The sequence below is a fragment of the Rhipicephalus microplus genome, chromosome 2 (assembly GCF_043290135.1).
Source record: "Rhipicephalus microplus isolate Deutch F79 chromosome 2, USDA_Rmic, whole genome shotgun sequence".
Taxonomy (NCBI): Eukaryota; Metazoa; Arthropoda; class Arachnida; order Ixodida; family Ixodidae; genus Rhipicephalus; species Rhipicephalus microplus.
Window position 1 is genome coordinate 292,492,126 of NC_134701.1, and position 19,537 is coordinate 292,511,662.

A 19,537-nucleotide genomic window follows, 5' to 3' on the forward strand; every position below is an offset into this window, starting at 1 on the left:
TACGAGTTTTGTGGCTATTCTCGTGTCCCGACTCCTGACCATCAGAGGAGCCTTGACCAATCCCGTATGGCTCCCTGACGTCCACTTGTTCCATCCCCACCTCCGTTCTGTGACAGACCGCTTAGAAAATGGCCCCTTCGAAAATGCTCTATGCAGCCTGCCACATTGGCTTACTCACCTGACCATCTTGCAGTTTTTCTTCAAATGGACATTCACAAGTGGTCAGTCTTTTGACCACGACACTTCTTCATTTAATTATTCAGTACATGCTACTTTAAACCACAGAGCCAGGGCTGTGAAGATCCATCTTTATTTCATATTACTGCAATGTCCACAACTCGTGCCCGGGTGTCCATCAAATTGTATAAATAAAATTCCCCCGATTTTTCCAGGTTTACCCTGACCATTACAACTAAGACTCCCTGACCAACGCAATGGATACTATTTCGTAAAAGTTAAGCATGAATCTCAATAAAAAAAAAGAAGTAGAGGACACAGATTTACCTACTGAAGTTGCCCTTATTCTTTAAGTGCTTTTGTATTATGCTTTGAAAGGGCTCATTTCTGCTTCAAAATATATATAGAAGCCTCACATAGTGCTTCAAGAGAACCCTTTTTTTTTTCTCGGTCACTCATTAATCAATGTGATGTTGGCTCCTCTTTCTTCAAGCTTTGTTCCCTGTCTGCCTTCTTTATTGTTTACAGCTACTATTTTAAACATTGTCGACGTGTTGGCAATTTCTAATTTGGTTGCGGCACCTGTTACCAAGAAAGAATCGGGCACCCCTCAGATGCTACAAGCGCATTTTCCCTTATAATTCTCAAAAAGACACTAACAACAAACTTACTTTGTATTTTAATTAACCTGCTTTTTTTCTTTGTATGTATTTTACCACAGCACTTTCATGTGCTTAGCAATAAAGTATAATTTAAAAGTTGACTTGTACTTAAACATACAGGGAGGCACACCTGTATTTGCGACGCATGAAGGTCCATTGTGATGATGTGATCAGCACCGGCAACAGACAGCATGTTGGCAACGAGCTTGGCCGAAATTGGTGCTCTGCTCTGCAATGCGTAAAATTAAAAGTGGTATGTAATACAACTATCCTGTCCTACAATTTCACTAGTACATAAATCCAAGTACTGAATAACTTCCTCTCTGTGTGACAGTATCAACATGGAAACAACACGACTAATTTCACTAGTTCCGTCCCTTAGATGCGATATGGGATTAGGTTACAGCCTTGCGAAACTGCTACTACAGTCAAACCTCGCTACAACGAAACTGACTCGGCACCGAAAAAATTTCATCGAAGAAAAAATATCGTAGTGAAATCGAAAAAAGTTATAGTTGACCTGAGCTAGCGAAACAAAAGAACTTTTATTCCCAAAATAGCTGCAATTCTCAAACGTGATTAGCAATAACATGCTGAAAAGCACGCTGAAACAACGGCCACGACGACTTTCATGAACGAACATAACACTTGCATTAACACCTCAACACCACCAGCTGAGTGCCGCCAAAAGGCATTAGACAACGCCAAGACGGAGGCGTGGAGTGGTGACTTATGCTATTCTTATCCACTAGTCGTGGCTGGCTGGTTTTGCTGATGACGCAGATGAACAGCCGCTCTGACCAGTGACCACACTGGTGAAACAGGAACAGAGCTAAGAGCAATGGCATTAGAAAAGGCATCAAGGAAAGTATGAACATGACTGGGCTTTTCTTCCTATTGCCTACGGCTCAGAAAGCAAGCCAGTGGCAAAAGCAGGGCAGTCTCACTGCCATCGTTGGCGAGTGAAATGGCAGCGCTAATGCCTAGTAGACAGCGGTAGCCATCGAGGAAGGAAAAGTTGAGGAGAGACCCTGACGTCGCTCTCTGTAAAGCTGTGGTGAAGCCGAAAGTCGGCCATATTCACTGGACAGACTCTCCTCTCTTGTTTTAGTGCAGTAGAAGAAAGGAACATCTCCCTCTCCGGCTCGAAAACCATGCGTGCTGCGCAGCACACAATGTGGCAATCCAAAACCAACGAAACAGGGCTCAACGGGGCAAGCGCGATTCCAGTGCTGATATAATTTCGTCTGAGTATTACAGCGAGCAATAGCTCTCAGACAAGGAAGCAAGCATAAAAGAATGTGAGCTAGATGTACTGACTACGGCAGTGTGGTGTCAATGCTTTCGCGACATTTACTTACACACTGTAAACACAACACAATCGGCCGTGCACCTCTTTCTATAGTTGCATTCAGTCTCTCACGCAACGGAAGCAATGCCCGTGCCCATGTTCCATGTAAAAGCTCACCGGTGTTAGCACTGTGCAAGCGACACGGTGACACTTGAATGCGGTTGCTCTAACGCTGAGAGCACACTACTCGGGGGCGAGTATAGCAAGCGAGACAGAAAAGGTGTTTAATGCGCACATACAAGTTTCATTGTGCACATGTCGAAAACGAGAATACATGTGTGCACATGAAGTCTTCATTGCATCTTGTGGGGCACAAATTTTTCGTTCGTTGTCACGCGCAGGAACACTACACAACCGTTACTGACCTGCAAAGTGTTCATCTTGGCTGTTTTAGCACGGCATTTAAACGTACTTTTGCCGAGCAGTTGAAATACTTCATCCGTGTCATCTGCCGCACAGCACATGGATATACGCGCTCTTCTAGAAATTACGGAGCAGAAAGGTGACCACAAGAAAACAGTGTCCTCCTCAAAAGTGAGCTGAAATACTTTCAAGGGTTCACATGAACACGAGTCAATTATTACTGATCTCCATGCAGTAGGGAATTTACAATCTCATGTCAAAACCCACCAAAAATGACTCAGTGCATAGTGTCACTTCCAAGACCACTCGTACGCTAAGTAACACGCAATCACTCTCTTGCACATCCTGCAAAAACTGCACCACTTGAGCTAGATAAAAGGAACTGCATGACACTTGGGTAACTCATAGCACTTGGAAACACTTGTGATTCGGTTCCCATCCTTTAGTCCCGCTAGTGCAGGACAGAGCCAGTCCACACCAAATGCTCACATGGCCCAGTCAGGCTGAAGCCACACAAGCACAAGCCGACACTCACGCCTACTGCAGGACAAAGGCCATGTGAAGCCAGTCAACTCGGTCCTGTGCTTGCTGATGCCACCCTTAAACTTCCTAATCTCACCTTCCCACTTATCTTTGTCTCCACCTCGCCCACTTGTCTTCTCTTGGAATACAGTCTGTGATTCTTTAATGACCAGCGGTTATCTTGCTTCGCGCAACATGTCCTGCCCATGACGATTTCTTCTCGATTTCAACTATGATGTCCTTAACACCCATTTGTTTTCTGATACACTGTACTCCTGTCAACGAGAAGTAACAGCTAACAAAAGCAAAAAGATATGGCTACAATGCACCAATATAACTTTAAAGAGGCACCTTACAACCTAACAAAGGCTCCAGTACGCCAGCGTACACAAAACTAATGAAAAGCTGTGCACTCGTACGATAGCATAGCCCTGCTTACACCTAAGTACCCAAAACAAATTTCTTGTAGCGCATGAGACAACATAGACATACGTAAGGAATTTCTATCACATATTTTAGAGTCCCTTTGTTACTTAACGATCAGGTTAATCATGAATTGTGTCCAGTGCTTACAGACTCAAATGTGCCATCATAACATTTAGCATAACAGGTGGTATGTGCACAATATAACCACGTCATGCTGCTACTATAATGTGCGCACTAAAGACAATGTCCACTCTGATGTAAGCATTCAAGTTGATATCACACCAGTATGCAATGAATTGAAGCTGGTGAAAACAGAAGTATGCGCACTGCTTCACCCACATTGTCGAGTTTTTATCTGTGAGCAATGTACAGTCTGTTTCACACTTGGGGGAAATCTCACAGCGCTGCAGTCATGCGCCGGCAGCAGCTTGTGTGTGTGTGTGCAGATGGGCCATAGTGTTGAAACATCGTCGGCTACGGCGGAGCACACTGGCGAGCAGGCAAATTTCATCGTTACTCCGGAAACTGGGCCAATATCGCTCACCATTCATGGAGCCACTTTGCACCTTACTGCCATCCAAAATGAGCACTATCATTGCTGCCACTGAGGACATAATGAGGAATTGATCGAAGTTAAAAGCTTCATGCATGCATTTCGCCACTAGTGAGCAAGTGCTGCCTCATGTAATGAAATGTAATCGAAGAAGCATGTTGGGGTCGTTATCTTCTGTGAACTGTGATGCACACATAAAGAAGGAATATATGTGTATGCACCGCGGCATTTCGAAAGAGCAAACAAAGTATGCTGTCAAATACTGTTTCTACAACCCCATTATCGCCAATGAAGGCCGAGAGGTTGGCATCACACAACGTTTAGTACATTTCCGCAGCAACCAGCAGCTGCTTGACAATGTGGCTAGTGCGCACCATTGTAGCAGAAGATGTGGTCCAACACCCATGCTCCTTAAGCGTCTGCGCATGTGCGAGCTGCTGCCGGCAAGCGACTGCAGCACTGCAGCATGCCATGAGCTTAAAGATGTCCCCCCAGGTGTTAAACAGACTGCACATACTTTCCAGGATCGCGGGGGTACCAGACAACCTGAACCAAGATTTAAAAAAAAAAAAAAGAGGGAGGGCCCTAGAAAAATAGTACTAACTATATATTATAATAGTTGTGTCTACTTAAAATTGGTACTTTTCCTGACACCTAAGTGTTAATGACCACATTTACTCGTGTAATGAACCCACCATTTTTTCAGAAAAGTTGACGCCAATTTGGGAGGAGGGTTCATTACACGGGAGAAAAAAAAGTTACAGGAGTAGCGAAAATTTCGCGTAATGGCTTTGCTTGTTTTGGCACGTGAAATGCGCGAGAAATCTTTTTTGTAGCCCGAAGCTCTTTTTGTTTCCTTCCATAATGAAAGCGCACGTGCAGATCAACGCCGAAGTGTCGTCGAGCCGCTCAGTTTCCATGCTTCAGCGCATGCTGTTTGTAACCTAGCTGTGTACCTAGCGTACCATCCGAACTCGCCCTATGCGCAGCAGGTGTCCCTACTAAATTACTACAAACTACTACTACAAACCTGACATCAAAAACTCAGCATCTGATGGCGGCACACAAACGTTATGGTAGGCGTTGCAGGTGCACGATGCCCCGTCTGCGCGGTTGTGCTTTGCATAGCCTGTGAGATGGCCACGCGCCCACCATTTCAAAGGCCACATGCTTTGTTTCTGTGCCGCTGTGCTTGCTTGGCGCTTTCAACAAAAACGTTTCTTCTGCATTCGACAGATGGCACAGTGTCGTAAACAACGCGACTTTCAAATTTTGAACGGCCTTGTCCACGCTCGCGCTGCTCGCAACTGTTTAGCATGGTTGCAAAACTATGTTTTGACTTTTATCGCATTGTTATTTTGTGATATAATGGCTTGATTTAGCATTGTTTAGATCATCAATAACACTGGCTATCATACGAAAATAAAGTGAACAGATACATTGAAGAAGTTTTTTTTTCTTTTTTCAAGGACCAAGGTGCGGGGTAAGTTCATTACGCGAGTAAATACGGTGCTCATTTAGTTTATTTTGTTAACTTTTTCATCCTCGCTTGAATTACTACCCTGTCAAAAAGTAGTAGGCCAGCTCTTGTAACCACAGAATCAAGCGTTCATTTTATTCTGAAAGTGGTTTGCACTTACAAAAAAAAATAACCAAAAGTACATGACGTAAGAGAAATATGCAATAGGTGCACTCTGCTGCTTCCGAGCGAACTTTGCATTTGATTGACAACGTATTGTACAGGGTGTCGCCACGTACACTGATTTGATAGGCTCTGTGACCCAACAAGCACCAGTATCTGCTGATGCAATGATGTACACTCATGTAGCACTCAGTATGGCTTCAACCATTCAACAGGCCAAACAGAAGTGAGTTGGGACATGTCACTCATAATGGTAATGAGCCCAGACACTAGGCAAAAGACAAGCGAGAGGACGAAGACGCAGCAAATGCTTAAAACTGAAATTCTGATATAATTGCAGTTGCACAGTTTGCTGGCACCAGGGCTGATGAAGATGATCAATTATGCCCGAATGCCTTTTAGGGCTTTTAAATCACCCACTCATCACAAAATTCACACAGTGCAAGTCTACACTTTTGTAAATATGTCCCATAGATTATTACATCAGTGCTTGCCTGAAATCAGGTGTGGCGTGATGAACGCCATTTATCGTTGCAGTGTTCACAACCTGCTTTTTAACAATGTGATCACAAATGTACTTCTACGAGTCACAAAAGCATAGTCTAGCATTGCCTGTTACTGCAGAGGTACTGCTAATTCATTGCGTACATGTTTTAACACTCGCTGCTTACACATTTTTCACAGATTTTTTTTTGTTAGCAACCAGCATTTCCGATGCCAACAGCAAAATTTCTGCAACACGTGCTCTTTATTGCTATCATGTTGAATGAAACGGGCAGGTCACACCATCATGAGAAGGACAGATAACAACTATGGTCCATTAGAATGCCTGGATGGGTACCACAACAGTACGCCAGTGTTGTCCGACTCTCCAGCCGCTCGAGTGATTATAAATAAAATTGGGGGACCTTTAAGCTTCGCCTTTAAGAGTTGAGCACTATAGCAATATCCTGTCCCTAATGCGTACTTCAACCATTAAGTGCATACTTTTTATTTTAATTGTGGATTACTACCATGTAATAGATAAAGTTGAAGTGGCTTGTGTCGGCAAAGCTTACGCATATGGCTGCATTTTGTGTAATAGGTGACATGCTTTTAAACTACGAGCAATTATGTGCATGATATATTTTCGAACTTGCTATACACCCATGGAGTCTTAAGGGAATACGTGCAGTAACATATGTGCCTTTTGTAATGGGTGACCATGAAGTCGTTATGATAATTACATCTTCTGACGCCCATGGCAATGTACGCTTGCACCCCGCAATACCACTTCAACATTACCGGTTCTATTGTGAAGCCTGTATACAGGACATGTGTGTTTATAACGCATAAAAGTTACTTTCCCTGCATTTCCAAGCAGAGGAAATTATTTTCACTGTATTTCTAAGCAGACACGTGGCTCGTGGCTGCTTGATTGAACCGTTACTTGCCACACAGATGGCCTGGGTTCGATCCTCACTTGGACCCGGAAATTTCCATTTTAATTTTATTTGTATCTTTTGTGATTTTTTTGGTTATGCACAAGATGATTTTTCCCTCACAAATAACAATTCCCATGCCGACACAGATGTCGACATTGGAATTTCTGTGAAACTATCGTTTTAACTCTATTGTGTTAAAAATTCGTTATAACATAAGTGTTCAATCAAATGCGTTGACCCCTCTCTTGCCCATGTGCATGCTGGGAAGCCCTTTTCACGTGGAAAAGGCAACTTCCGGTGACGAAATGTTAGATATATGAAGTGTTTTGGCCAATTTTGTCCAATGTAACTATAAATTTTCCTATGCACGGATGTTAAAGCACTGCCGTGTTTGAATATCACTTAACGTAAAGGATAATTCAATTTGGCCGAGTTAAATATAAATGAAATTGTATCTATGCCTCCGCCCCCCCTGGATTTGCATTCCTAGATGAGCTGGAGGAACAGCACAGCCATTTTTGTGCCTAATGAACCAACCTGCTCCTGTGCTCTATGTAGACCCAAGTGCAAGTTAAGTCTGACCTTTCACCTGACAGGCACCCAAAAGCAAACCATAGTCCTCCATGGCAGTTGCCGCCCTGCAACTGCTCACATTGGTGCAGCTAAATAAAGCTCGTGTGCATGTGATCGTCACGGCTCCATCAGATTTATATACTGAGGCTGTGCAGAACCCTACATCATCAGTGGCCTCAATGTATTTTTAGTTTCTTTCCCCTTCATGTCACACATCGACTTATTGTCTCATATAGTATTCGCGTTGCATATTGCATAAATCCTCTTATTTCACTATAGCATTTTCGAACGTTGGAGGCTGAGTCGTATACGAGCTTTAAAAAGTACAGAAGAAACACCAAAGAAACGAGATCAGGCAGATACCAGACAACCACAACCACATCCCAAAGAAAGAAGAGAGCAAGCAAGGTGTTTGCGTGACCAGTTGCACCTTGTTGCAGCCGGCACTTACCTTGTCCTTCTTGTCCTGCCTTGCATATGGAAAACAAGGTATGACAGCAGTGACTCGGGAAGCAGAAGCAATTTTGCAGGCATTGATCATAATCAGCAGCTCCATGAGGTTGTCATTCACCTCCCCACATCCACTCTGGATGATGTACACATCCTCACCACGAACACTCTCCCCTACCTCCACACTGCACATTCAAAAGAAAGAAAAAAACAGACAATGAGCTTCCTTATTGCATTGCTTTGGAATTGCAGCATTAAATGCTTCAAAGCAACACTGGTGCTATGATATGGAATTGCAGCATTAAATGCTTCAAAGTAACACTGGTGCTATGATATGGTACTATAGTCTACTATTAAATAAATAACGTGCTTGCCTCCTCCTTACAGCTTGGCGCACGAGCATTGCATCAGAGCATAACCAGCAGCCAGAAATCAAGCCTACAAACTCATGCCCAGTATAACTGTTTGCTGGTTTATGCATCCACATATGCAGTTCGCGCAGTGCTGCCACGCTGGACTATAAATACATTTTTCCTCATGCTGTATTCCAATGTTTTATCATATAAAAAATCTCCACATACACTTAAGCACCATTGTCTAAGAAAACTATGCAAAACTATGCAATGCATTGCTGGCATCCCAACTGAGTGAACTTTTCCCACATAGCTTAGGTGCTCCTTTCTGTAATGTAATGTGAGGCGCTACTGAAGGTCACACACAAAGTCTATTTAAAGAGCAAATGAATGGTCCTAACTGGCTTGCTGTGCAAAACAGTGTCTAAGAATGTATAAGTAGTGTCTTTTTTTTTTAGTGGCAGGGGTAGAAGTGGACTTGAGTGTCTTCGAGCAGATCAGGGAGCAGGAATAATGCTGTTTTGGAGCAGGTTTGGCACAGTACAATGGGAGTATCGGAGCAGGTTCAGAGAACCAAAGGGTGTGTTTTGGAGCAACTTTCTAGGGTCAAACATCATTGTCAATCAAAATTATTTCTAGTAAATAAAAATGCCAATGAAACATTCAGTACTAATGAGCTGACCAGACTTACTACTTACAAATGCGTGTGTGATAATGCATGTGCGTGCACGCATCCATGTTCCAGTCATTTTCAAACATCACAGCTGACAGACAAATAATTCGGAGAAAACAAGGGATAAGCAATGCTTATCTCTTGTTTTCATGACCACTAGATAATCACGGCACACTCGCTTCGAGACAATCGAGGCACTCACGCTTCACGATTGAATAGTTGCGCTCGGCGGTAGATAGCAGTCGGCTTGCATATGCTATATCACGGTCACGTCCGCGATGACGCTGCAATAGCATTGCTCCCATGCCGTGCCCACTAGCATCAGTGCGAACCTCGGCTGAAGCTGCTGGATCGAAATTAGCTAAAATCGGCAGTGTTGTAAGGAAAGTCGCAAGCTGGAAAAAAGATGAAGCTTGATCTACGTCCCAGGAAAACGGGGCGTCCTTCAGGAGGTTTGTGAGTCGGCGTGCAATGATTGCGAAGTCCTTAACAAAGCGTCGGAAATAAGAGCACAATTCCACAAAACTGCAAACGTCCTTTCTGGACTTCGGAACAGGAAAGTCCGTGACGGCGCGAATTTTCTCGGGATCCGTGCGGACTCTTGCGGCATCGACGAGGTGGCCAAGTATGGTTATTTGACGATGAGCGAAGTGGCATTTCGAAGAGTTCAATTGAGTTCATCTCGACGAAAAACTCGAAGAATCGCCGATAAACAATCGCGATGAGAGTCGAATGTGGGCGAGAAAACGATAACATCGTTTAAATAACATAAGCAGGTTGACCATTTGAACCCATGGAGCATTGAGTGCATCATTGTTTTGAATGTGGCCGGCGCATTACAAAGACCGAAGGGCATAACTTTGAAATGATAAAGACCATTAGGAGTGATGAATCCTGTCTTCTCACGGTCTATCTCGTCGACGGCGATCTGCCAATAGCCAGATCGAAGGTCGATAGTGAAAAAATACGTAGCACTGTAAAGGCAGTCTAAGGCATCATCAATTCTAAGCAACGAGTAAACATCTTTCTTCGTAATTTTGTTGAGATGCCGATAATCTACACAAAAGTGCCACGTTCAATCCTTCTTTCTGATCAGGACAACAGTAGAAGCCCAGGGACTAAACGAGGGCTCGATTATGTCTTTTGCAAGCATCTTTTTGACTTTCTGTTGCATGACTGTACGCTCGGACGCGGAAACACGGTATAGACATCGGTGAATGGACGTCTGTGAATAAGACTCTCATCACCAGTATTGATGCGATGAGTAACAACACAGAGCACATGCCACTAATGGTGGCAGTTCTCCCGTTGGCGACTCAAACAGCTCGGTTCAAAGCAGGTGTGACAACTTTCTTTAGTCGGCGACGAAGAGCAGCACTTGTGATGGACACATGCGCGCCGGTATCGATCAACGCGCGCACAGATACAGTGTCGAGAGTAGTTGGAACCAAAGCAAGGAGCGAAGGGACGATGATAAAAAGGCTCGGCAGAGCAGACTGCTTGAACAGGATGTAGGCCGACGTTCGATAATTCTTGACGAACGACGGCTTGTATCAGTGAGATTGTGGTCGGTGAAGGATCAGGCGTTGGGAATGAAGTGACTATTGGTAGGGCTGCCTCGACCTCGCAACGAATGATGCGGGTGAGGTTGTCATATCGGGGAACTTGTTGGAAGGAGTCATAGCATGAGGATGTAGCCGCTGTGTCCGTCAGGCGCGTGATGCCGTGAGTGACGCGGCGGGCTTTACCCTGTTCTAAACGGTGGCATTCTGTCAATGCTCGTGACATTATTAAAAACCAGCAGGTTGAAGGCATCGTCAGCAATTCCTTTGAGGATGTGATTAACTTTCTCGTCTTCCGACATGCACTGGTCAACCTTGCTACAAAGCGCCAAGACGTCAAGAATGTATGAGACGTACGATTCACTAGACGTCTGAATGCGAGTGGCAAGTCTTCTTGGCAGCGAGCTGACGACCAGATTAATCGCCAAAAAAGATGCCGGATCTTCGTTTTGAAGAGATCCCAGCTCGTGATTTCTGCTTCATTTCTTTCTAACCATGTCCCTGGCGTGCCATCGAGGTAGAACAAAACATTCACGAGCATGAGCGTGCAATTCCAGCGGTGGGTAGCACGGACGCACTCGTACCGGTGCAGCGAGGAGTCAACGTCGATGGTACCGTCAGCGGAAAAGGTGCCAGGATCCCGCGGGGGCGGCCGGGTGTGACGTAAGTTGTCGACTCGGCTGGAGAGGCCGGTGGTGATGAGGTACTGGCAGTTGAAGTATTCGATGAGTCCCCAGTGTTGCGACCGCTGTGTGTCTCCATCGCAGTACAGCTGTCGTCCACCTCCACCAATAATGTTACGAGTAATTTATTTATTAAACTATATGCGATGCACACAGCTTGGCGAACAAGATGGCACCAGTTCATCAACAACCAGCAATCGTCGTCTTTCACTTTTATGCAGCAAGGCTGCGGCGGCTGTTCTGTATCAACACTATCATAATAGGGGGGGATTTTAATTTTCCTGATATAGACTGGTCGAGCGGTGATCCTGCTGCGTCTGTCACTGGCTCTATGCATTCAGCGTTTTTCAGCCTTGACAGCAATTTTGCGTTTCAGCAATACATTCATGATGCATCACGTGATGACGGCACCGGAAATATACTTGACTTGCTTTCATGTAATGTTCCTAGTATTATAAGAACCGTCAACACACTGCCTGGTTTAACTGACCATCATGTTTTCATTGCCGACGTCACCGCTCAACATGGGTCAGTGCCAAAAAGAGAACTAAGAAAAATTTACATGTATCAAAGGGCTGGCTTTGGGGTTATAATTTCAGCATTTGAGTCCTATTTTTTCACTTTTTAAGCGTTAGTTGATGAATCCACAAGTGAACAGTTGTGGAAGCTATTTAAATACAAGCTATTTGAGTTGAGTGATGCCTTTGTCCCTATTCATGTTATTTCCTCTAGACGATCAAAAGAGAAAGCTTGGTTTAATTATTAGCTACGCCCATTACTGCGAAAAATCAGGTGAGTTTACTTGAAGTATAAGAAAACGCAATCTCAGGATGCTTGGGAGCTGAGACATTTACAGGCAGCTTTCAACACTTAGCTGAGAAGGCTAAGCATACTTTGTAAATCTTGGCGAAAAGCTTGTCGGGGACACCAAAGATTTCTGTAAATTTGTTAGGTCTAACGGTAAAGATAATACTCCCATTCCTCCCTTAAAGAACTCCGAAACCATAGTTGACGGTGATAAAGCTAAAGTGAAACTATTTAGCAATTTTTTTTTTCAGAGTTCTGGCCAAAACTTCTGGAATCTATAACGTGACCTGTCAGACTGACATTAACCCAATGCCTGAGGTTGTATTTGGTGTAGACGGTTTGCGTAAGTTATTACCGAAAATGAAGCCGTCCACAGCATGCGGTCCGGTTGATGTTCTGGCACCGATTCTTAAAGATTGTTCGGGGATATTGTGTTTCTACTTTTCTCATTTATTTCAAAAATGTTCATCTGAGGTTTCATTACCGCACTACTGGAAGCTGGCACGTGTTGTACCAATTCACAAAGGTGGATCGAGAAATGCCGTTGAGAACTACAGGCTGGTGTTTTTGACAAGTATAACATGTAAACTAGTAGAGTACGCAATTTATACTTCAATCATGTCACCTTTAGTGAAAAAGAACCTTCTAAGTTCTTGTCAGCATGGTTTTCGCAAGTTTTCTGATGCTCCACCCAACTAGTTAAATTTTTTCACGATCTGGCTTCAGCGATAGATAAGACGCAAATAATAGACTGCAAATTCCTCGGTTTTAGAAAAGCATTTGATGTAGTTGCACATGATCGTTTCATCTCAAAACTATAATCATAGAAGTTAGATGATAGTTTTGTCGCCTGGGTTGCGAAGTATCTTCGTACAAGGCGGCAGTCTGTCGTGCTCAATGGTTTCTATTCTGTGTATGCTCAAGTGACTTTGGTTGTTCCACAAAGATCAGTTCTGGGTCCCCTTTTGTTTTTGCTTTTTATTAGCGATATTGTAAATGACGTCAAATCTTCATTTAGAATGTTTGCAGATGACTGTGATTCAAAGAGGCATACATAAAGAGAGTGATATTACTTAACTGCAAGCTGATTTAGACAGTATAGGATCATGGTGTGGTAAATGGGAAATGCCCTTAAATCTTCAGAAGTGTGTTCACGACACCTTTTCAAGGAAACGCATATTTCAGTCTTGCACATATGCGCTGAATAATATGACCTTAAAGAAAGCTAAAGAATATAAACATCTAGGTATTTTTATAATGTCTGATTTAAGGTGGAATAGACACATTCGACATATTAAGAACACAGCAATAAGTGCTCTGGGTTTTCTTCGTTGTAATTTTGGTCTGTTACCACAGAAATTAAAAGAGCAACTGTATTTCACGTACGTTCGCAGCATACTTGATTATGGTTGCGTTTGTCGGGATCCGCACACAGCTGATCTCACGGAGCAGCTTGAAAGGGTGCAAAATAAGGTGGTTCGGTTTGTGCTCAACACAGAACAATAAGCATTACGGAAAGCAATCGTACATTATTATGGCATGTTTTGCAAGATCGGCGTAAAAGCTTTAGACAAATTTTTTCATGCTGTATACCATTATAAACCCAGCATTGAACGAGAAAAGTAAGTTACCCACTTACATCTCATCGAGACGCGACCATGCAATGAAAGTTTGCGAATTTCCTTTTAAGGGTTACGTGTTCACGTATTCTTATTTTCCACGAGCCATTAGAGAATGGAATGCCCTGTCGCCCGATGTTGTAAACATTTCAGATAACGATGTATTTTACCACGCTTTGCGAGTGTGTTTGCTTTGTACATTTTTGTATGCAAGTCCCTTGCTATAATGCCCAATGGGGCGATGCAGGTATGCAATAAATAAAGAAATAACCATTACATCTGTGCTAGATAGATTGGCAATAGAGGCAGTAAAATTAAAAATAGAAACGTGGGCAGAGCAAAATGATATCTTGGAAAAACTGCAGAATGGATTCCGAATCGAAAGGTGATGAGACGATAACCTGTTTGTTCTTACTTAGTGTATAGATATATCGTAAATAGAAAACAGGCCCTTATACGTAGCTTATCTGGACATCACTCGAGCATATGACAATGTAAATCGGGAAATGTAGCGGGTCATACTGAAAGAAATGGGCATAGGAGATGACTGTATTATAGCTTTTCAGAGGAATATACCGAGAAACTACAGTTTTCATAAAATGGGAAGGAATAAGTAGCAATGACGGCATTAAAATTGACAAGGGGCTGAGACAGGGATGTCCTTTGTCCCCCCAGTTATTCATGCTGTACATGGTGGATGAAAAGAGCACTGGCAGGTAGCAGCAGTGGGTTTAATCTGTTACATGAACAAGCTGGCGCGATGGTTGAGCAGAAGCTTCCACGTTTATTTTATGCAGACGATATTGTCCTATTTGTGAACAGTCAAGACAATATACAGTGGCTGGCACATATATGTGGAAGGGAAGGCAAGGCTCTAGGGTAGGATTTAGCGCAGCAAAACGTGGGTTTATGGCATTCAATGAGCACAAAGACCAGGCGGTCTCAATACAGGGCCAAGAAATACCAAGGACAAGCGAGTACAAGTACCTCGAAGTATAAGTAAAGAAGGAGATAGATATACGGAGGTACAGGAAAAAATATCGGCAGCAAAGGGAAAGAGGAATTCTTGAAATAATGAAGCACAGAGCGTTATGGGTATACAATAGGTACTAAGTGCTTCGAGGTTTGTGGAATGATGTAATCGTTCCAAGGCTTACATTTGGGAACTCAGTGGTGTGCACGAAGTCAGAGGTGCAATCAGAAATTGATGTTAAATCAATGTACTGTGTAACGCCTCATGTTTGGTGCTCACGGGAAGACGACAAATGTGGCTGTAAAGGGGGATATGGTGTGGACAGGCTTTGAAGTAAGGGAAGCTCAGAGCAAAATGAGATTAGAAGAGAGGCTTAGGAAAATGAAAAAGAGTAGATGGGCAGGAAAGGTGTTCCGGTATTTGCATATAAAGAGCGTGGACACAAAGTGGAGAAAAAGAACTAGGAGGCTCGCCAGTAGATATATATATATGGCAGGCAATGTGGGCGTATGGCAACAAGGATAAGTCAGAGATAAGTGAGAGAGGATTCATTGGATGACAGTGATGAAAAAGAAGCCGGCTCTCGGTAACTACGAAAAGGGCAAGAACAAAATAAGGCGGGAGAGTTTTTATGATAACTATAGGGGAAATGCTTTGCTGTTCGAAGCGAGGTCGGGTTGCCTTAGAATGCATAATCATAATGCGAGATTCAATAAAGAAGAACAATGGACATGCTGTGGGGGAGCTAAGGAAACGAGGGACAAACATGGAAAGCTGAACAGGTCCGCGATAAAAGCTAGTAAGAGACTGTTAGAGTATTGGTGGCAGTTAAGTAGTGATAAAGGACAAAAATAGTGGGAAAATGAGGTCATTCTGCCTGAAGGGGCACAGATATGGAACATAAATTTATATTTTTTGTTATTATAAGATCGATTTGATCAAAGTATAGAATGCATTAGGCCAACATAAAGAAGAAAGTATACTTTTTTTTTTTTCTTGCGAGCCTGGTGGCACACGTCGCCGCTCACAGCATCCATCCATCCATCCATCTAGCCACACGGTGCGGTGTTCGATAGAAGTGGATGTCTTTGTACGTTTCCACCTCTACAATGTATTTTCCCCCGTTCTTTTTTTTCAAAAACGTGTCAACGAGATAGTGCCGTATAAGACTGACAAACTGTTAAACAAAGCCACATCTATCTTAAACGAATCCTAAGTGAAATGCAGCAATATAAACACATTTGTAAACGGCATAACAAGCTCGAAATCCCGGGCCCGGACGACCCGCACAACCATAGTTTCACCAATTTTCATTGGCTTTCAAGGCCAGGAGCACCCGTGGTGCATCGCTTACGGAAAAGTGGTTCAACAACAAGCGATTGCGCAATGCAGCACGTGGTGCGATCGTTGCGACGCCACTCAATCTAATTAGGCGAGAACGGCTGATGGGAGAGTGCCCCAAGCAGTTCAAATGAGATTCCGTGCAGTGCAAAAGGTCGCGACTTTGAGACGAGACATACTTGCATGAGATAAGTTGGGCGCCGAACGATAAAGCGCCGGCGGGCGCGGGGTTATCAGTGCTGCTCGACGGCTGAGCAGCGCCCGGGGGGTTTTCCCGATTGCGACGAACAGCGCGCCCATGAAACAGCTGATAACGCATGTTCCAGCACTTAACCAGCGTGACACGTGTTGCTCTGTAACGTTAACGGCTCGGTATAGCATTCGACAGCGATACTAAAGTAATGCGCATTATTACGAGCACTGCTCATACCACGTTGTAACCCTTCCTCATAAACCCACACTACGAACTTCGTTTCGTCCGCATTCAAAACCCGCTTACTTTACAGCCTATCCAGCATGCAAGCCAACACACCAATTGTCGACACGACACATACTACAACATGCGGCACAGATACGCGAAGAACTTACCATGTCTCTTGATTGCTGAATTTCTTGAGAACTACCTTTCCAAGTTCTATGCCGAGCCTGTCGACCACTTTTTGGGCGAGATCACAGTGCGACGAACCACTAAATACCTTGATGTTGGGCATTTTGCGGCAGAAAGTGACCGGTCCGCTGTGGCAAGCAACGCAACACACTGGCGCTACCCAACCGTTGCCTGTCCTGGTGAACGAAGGCGCCTCTTCGCTCGTCGACGGAGGAGTAGACTGACCGCTGCCGCCGTGGGCCATGGCAGCGCCGTTGCCATCTAGCGAGGGCGGGCAGAAGTGACACCACTCGGTGTGATGGTGTCGAAGAAGGGCCCTCTGCGGCGACGCGTGGCCTGGCCCGTAGAGATGCACGAGCCCGTAATCCATCCTATCGCCGCAATCGGGCCGCCCGCATTTTAACAAGCGATACGGCGGCGCCTGCCAAGGGCACACGCTTGTCTGGGGGGCTCGCGAGCAGCACACGCGATTTGGCGCAATTTTTAAAACGAATCTCTGGCGCTTCTTTTTCGCGAAGAACCGGTATTTCACCTAAGCGACACGGACACTTATTATAGATACCCTCGCTTTCCTTGCGACGTAGTACTCGTCCCGAGGCATCCGGAAGCCCGTGAAGTTTTCCTCGTTCTGCTGCAGGCGATTAATTGCTAAGGCATTCTGCGTCCGAGCCATAAAAGCTCAGCCATTACCATTAATTAAAAGCCACAAAGACGTCTGTAATAGAATTTAAAACGGAACACTATAAACGCTTATACCGTAAAATATTGCGCAAGCTTCTCATGCCCATCTAAACCCTACAAAAACTTGAGGTTTTCGAAACCACCTACTTCACGTCCGAAAGAGACGACAGCCAGGCGAGTTGGAACAGATTAAACGAAAAACTGTTTAGTACAATGCAAAACGAATCAGAGGCATCAGCTACGAGAAGGAACTTAATTTAATGTGTTTCAGAGTCGGCACCTTTTCCATATAGTCACGCAGTGTGTGCACCAACAATACCTTTAATGGTTCCCCATACTGTCAACTCGCTCACTCTAGCTCCGAACTACTAACATCCGAGACATCAATAGAAGGCCTTTGCAATGAACATGAAGTACCAGCCATCGCAGTACTTCCATTGGCATCACATCAGCTAAATGAGAAATACCTGACCAGGCTACATTTATGTGTACACTAGTTGGCCCTGTCACCAAATTGGCTTCAACATCAGCCTTTGTCATTCCTAAGCTGCATTTAGAATATGCCTATTGGCTTGGCCATTTTTGTGTGCAGCAACATCAGAGGTTGTAGCTATTTTATTAGCTCTCAGCACTGCTAACTTGTCAGAGATGCCAAGAAAGCAGGCCTGTCATAACTGATTCCCCAGCAGCTCTGATGTGCACTGAAGATATGAATCCAGGAAAAATAGATATGCATGTAATATATGTTAAACAATCTTTTACACGTTGAACAGTCAAACCATTATGTGGGATTCCAGTGAATTCCAAGCTACTGTGGAATAAAAGGAGATGAAATGGCAGATGAGCTGGCAAAAGCTTCTCACAGTTTTTCCAAAACCAGTCACACTCATATGTCACAATCTGACATGCAGTGAACATGAAGATAAGCAGGAAATGAAATTCAAAATGTGTCAAGCTAGTTCGCATATGGTACGAAATAGCCAATATTATAGGTAGTTGATCCCAATGATGAACACCAGCTAGACCCTCAGCTCCCGTGACCTATCGACACCTTGATGCATACACTACGAGTGACAACAGTTAACGTTAGGCATCCAGAATTCAACATGTGCCCCCTACAGCAGGTTCATGCAGAGAAGAATATTTATCACCAGTTGACTGTCCCGAGCACAACACAGACAGTGACTCGAACACTTAGCTTTAGTGAACCTCGAACGAACATTTCCCATACCAAAAATATTTGGCCCATGGTCATCAATGGTTCACCATAATGTGATGAATGCCTTTCAACGCTTGTTTAAAGACAATAAATGCTGTTGGTGACAAGTAGTCACCTAACTCAATTGCGAGTGTGCATTGTGCTTGTGTATGCCAAACATTAGCAGGCCTCTGAACTGGCAGAAGGCAAAACCTGACTTTTTCTTTAAATTTAGTTTTATTCCCAATAACAAAGTGAAAAGTAGCTGTTGCGAATAAATGGCAACTCCATGCATTTATATTTCAATCGAAAATAACCCCAGACCGGGTGATGCAAACAGTTATGGGGTTCACTTTTATCTTTTTTTTCTCTCATTTAAGAATCACTCCCCCCCCCCCCCCCCAACCGGCATGGAATACACAGCCACAGTGAAAAATGAGAGAGTGGCTTTTCTACCACAGGCACACTTGCATTGTACCCACTAGGCCATAAATCATAATTTTTGTGCAGTAGAGAAGCATCCACTGTGCCATTCTTCGGGGAAGTGTGGTACCCGCTATGCACTTGTATAAGGCATTACGTACACTTCGTTGATGCTTTGGCTCACAACAATGAAGAAATATGCCTTTTATAATGTGCACTCAATGATGCAATCGTTATGCAATGCACACGGTGGAATGCCTGGTTGTTACTTTACTGCTCTAAAATGCTTTATTACACATGTTAATGCGATTCATTAACCGACATGAAGCCTGCATAGGGTCAGTTTGCAACAGAGTTTCAGCTCAGTGTTAGAACGACGGGCTGCCTCACAGAGGACCCAGGTTCAAATCCCATTCTATTCTCAGTATCTTTATTAAGTTAGTTTTTTCTTATTTCACACTGGTTACGGACACA

The 19,537-nt window shown here is 43.9% G+C and overlaps 1 protein-coding gene across 1 annotated transcript in view; it reads right to left on the reverse strand.

The window, feature by feature from the left end:
* The window catches only part of Prps (phosphoribosyl pyrophosphate synthetase), a 58,537-nt gene extending 41,391 nt beyond the window's left edge, over positions 1–17,146 (reverse strand). The window contains exons 1-3 of the mRNA XM_037429221.2: positions 16,743–17,146; positions 8,145–8,328; positions 970–1,068 (exon numbers count right to left, since the gene is read on the reverse strand). Coding sequence (XP_037285118.2) covers positions 970–1,068; positions 8,145–8,328; positions 16,743–17,131 — 672 coding nt within the window. The 5' untranslated portion in view covers positions 17,132–17,146. The remainder of the gene's footprint in view (positions 1–969; positions 1,069–8,144; positions 8,329–16,742) is intronic.
* Positions 17,147–19,537: the final 2,391 nt, after the last annotated feature.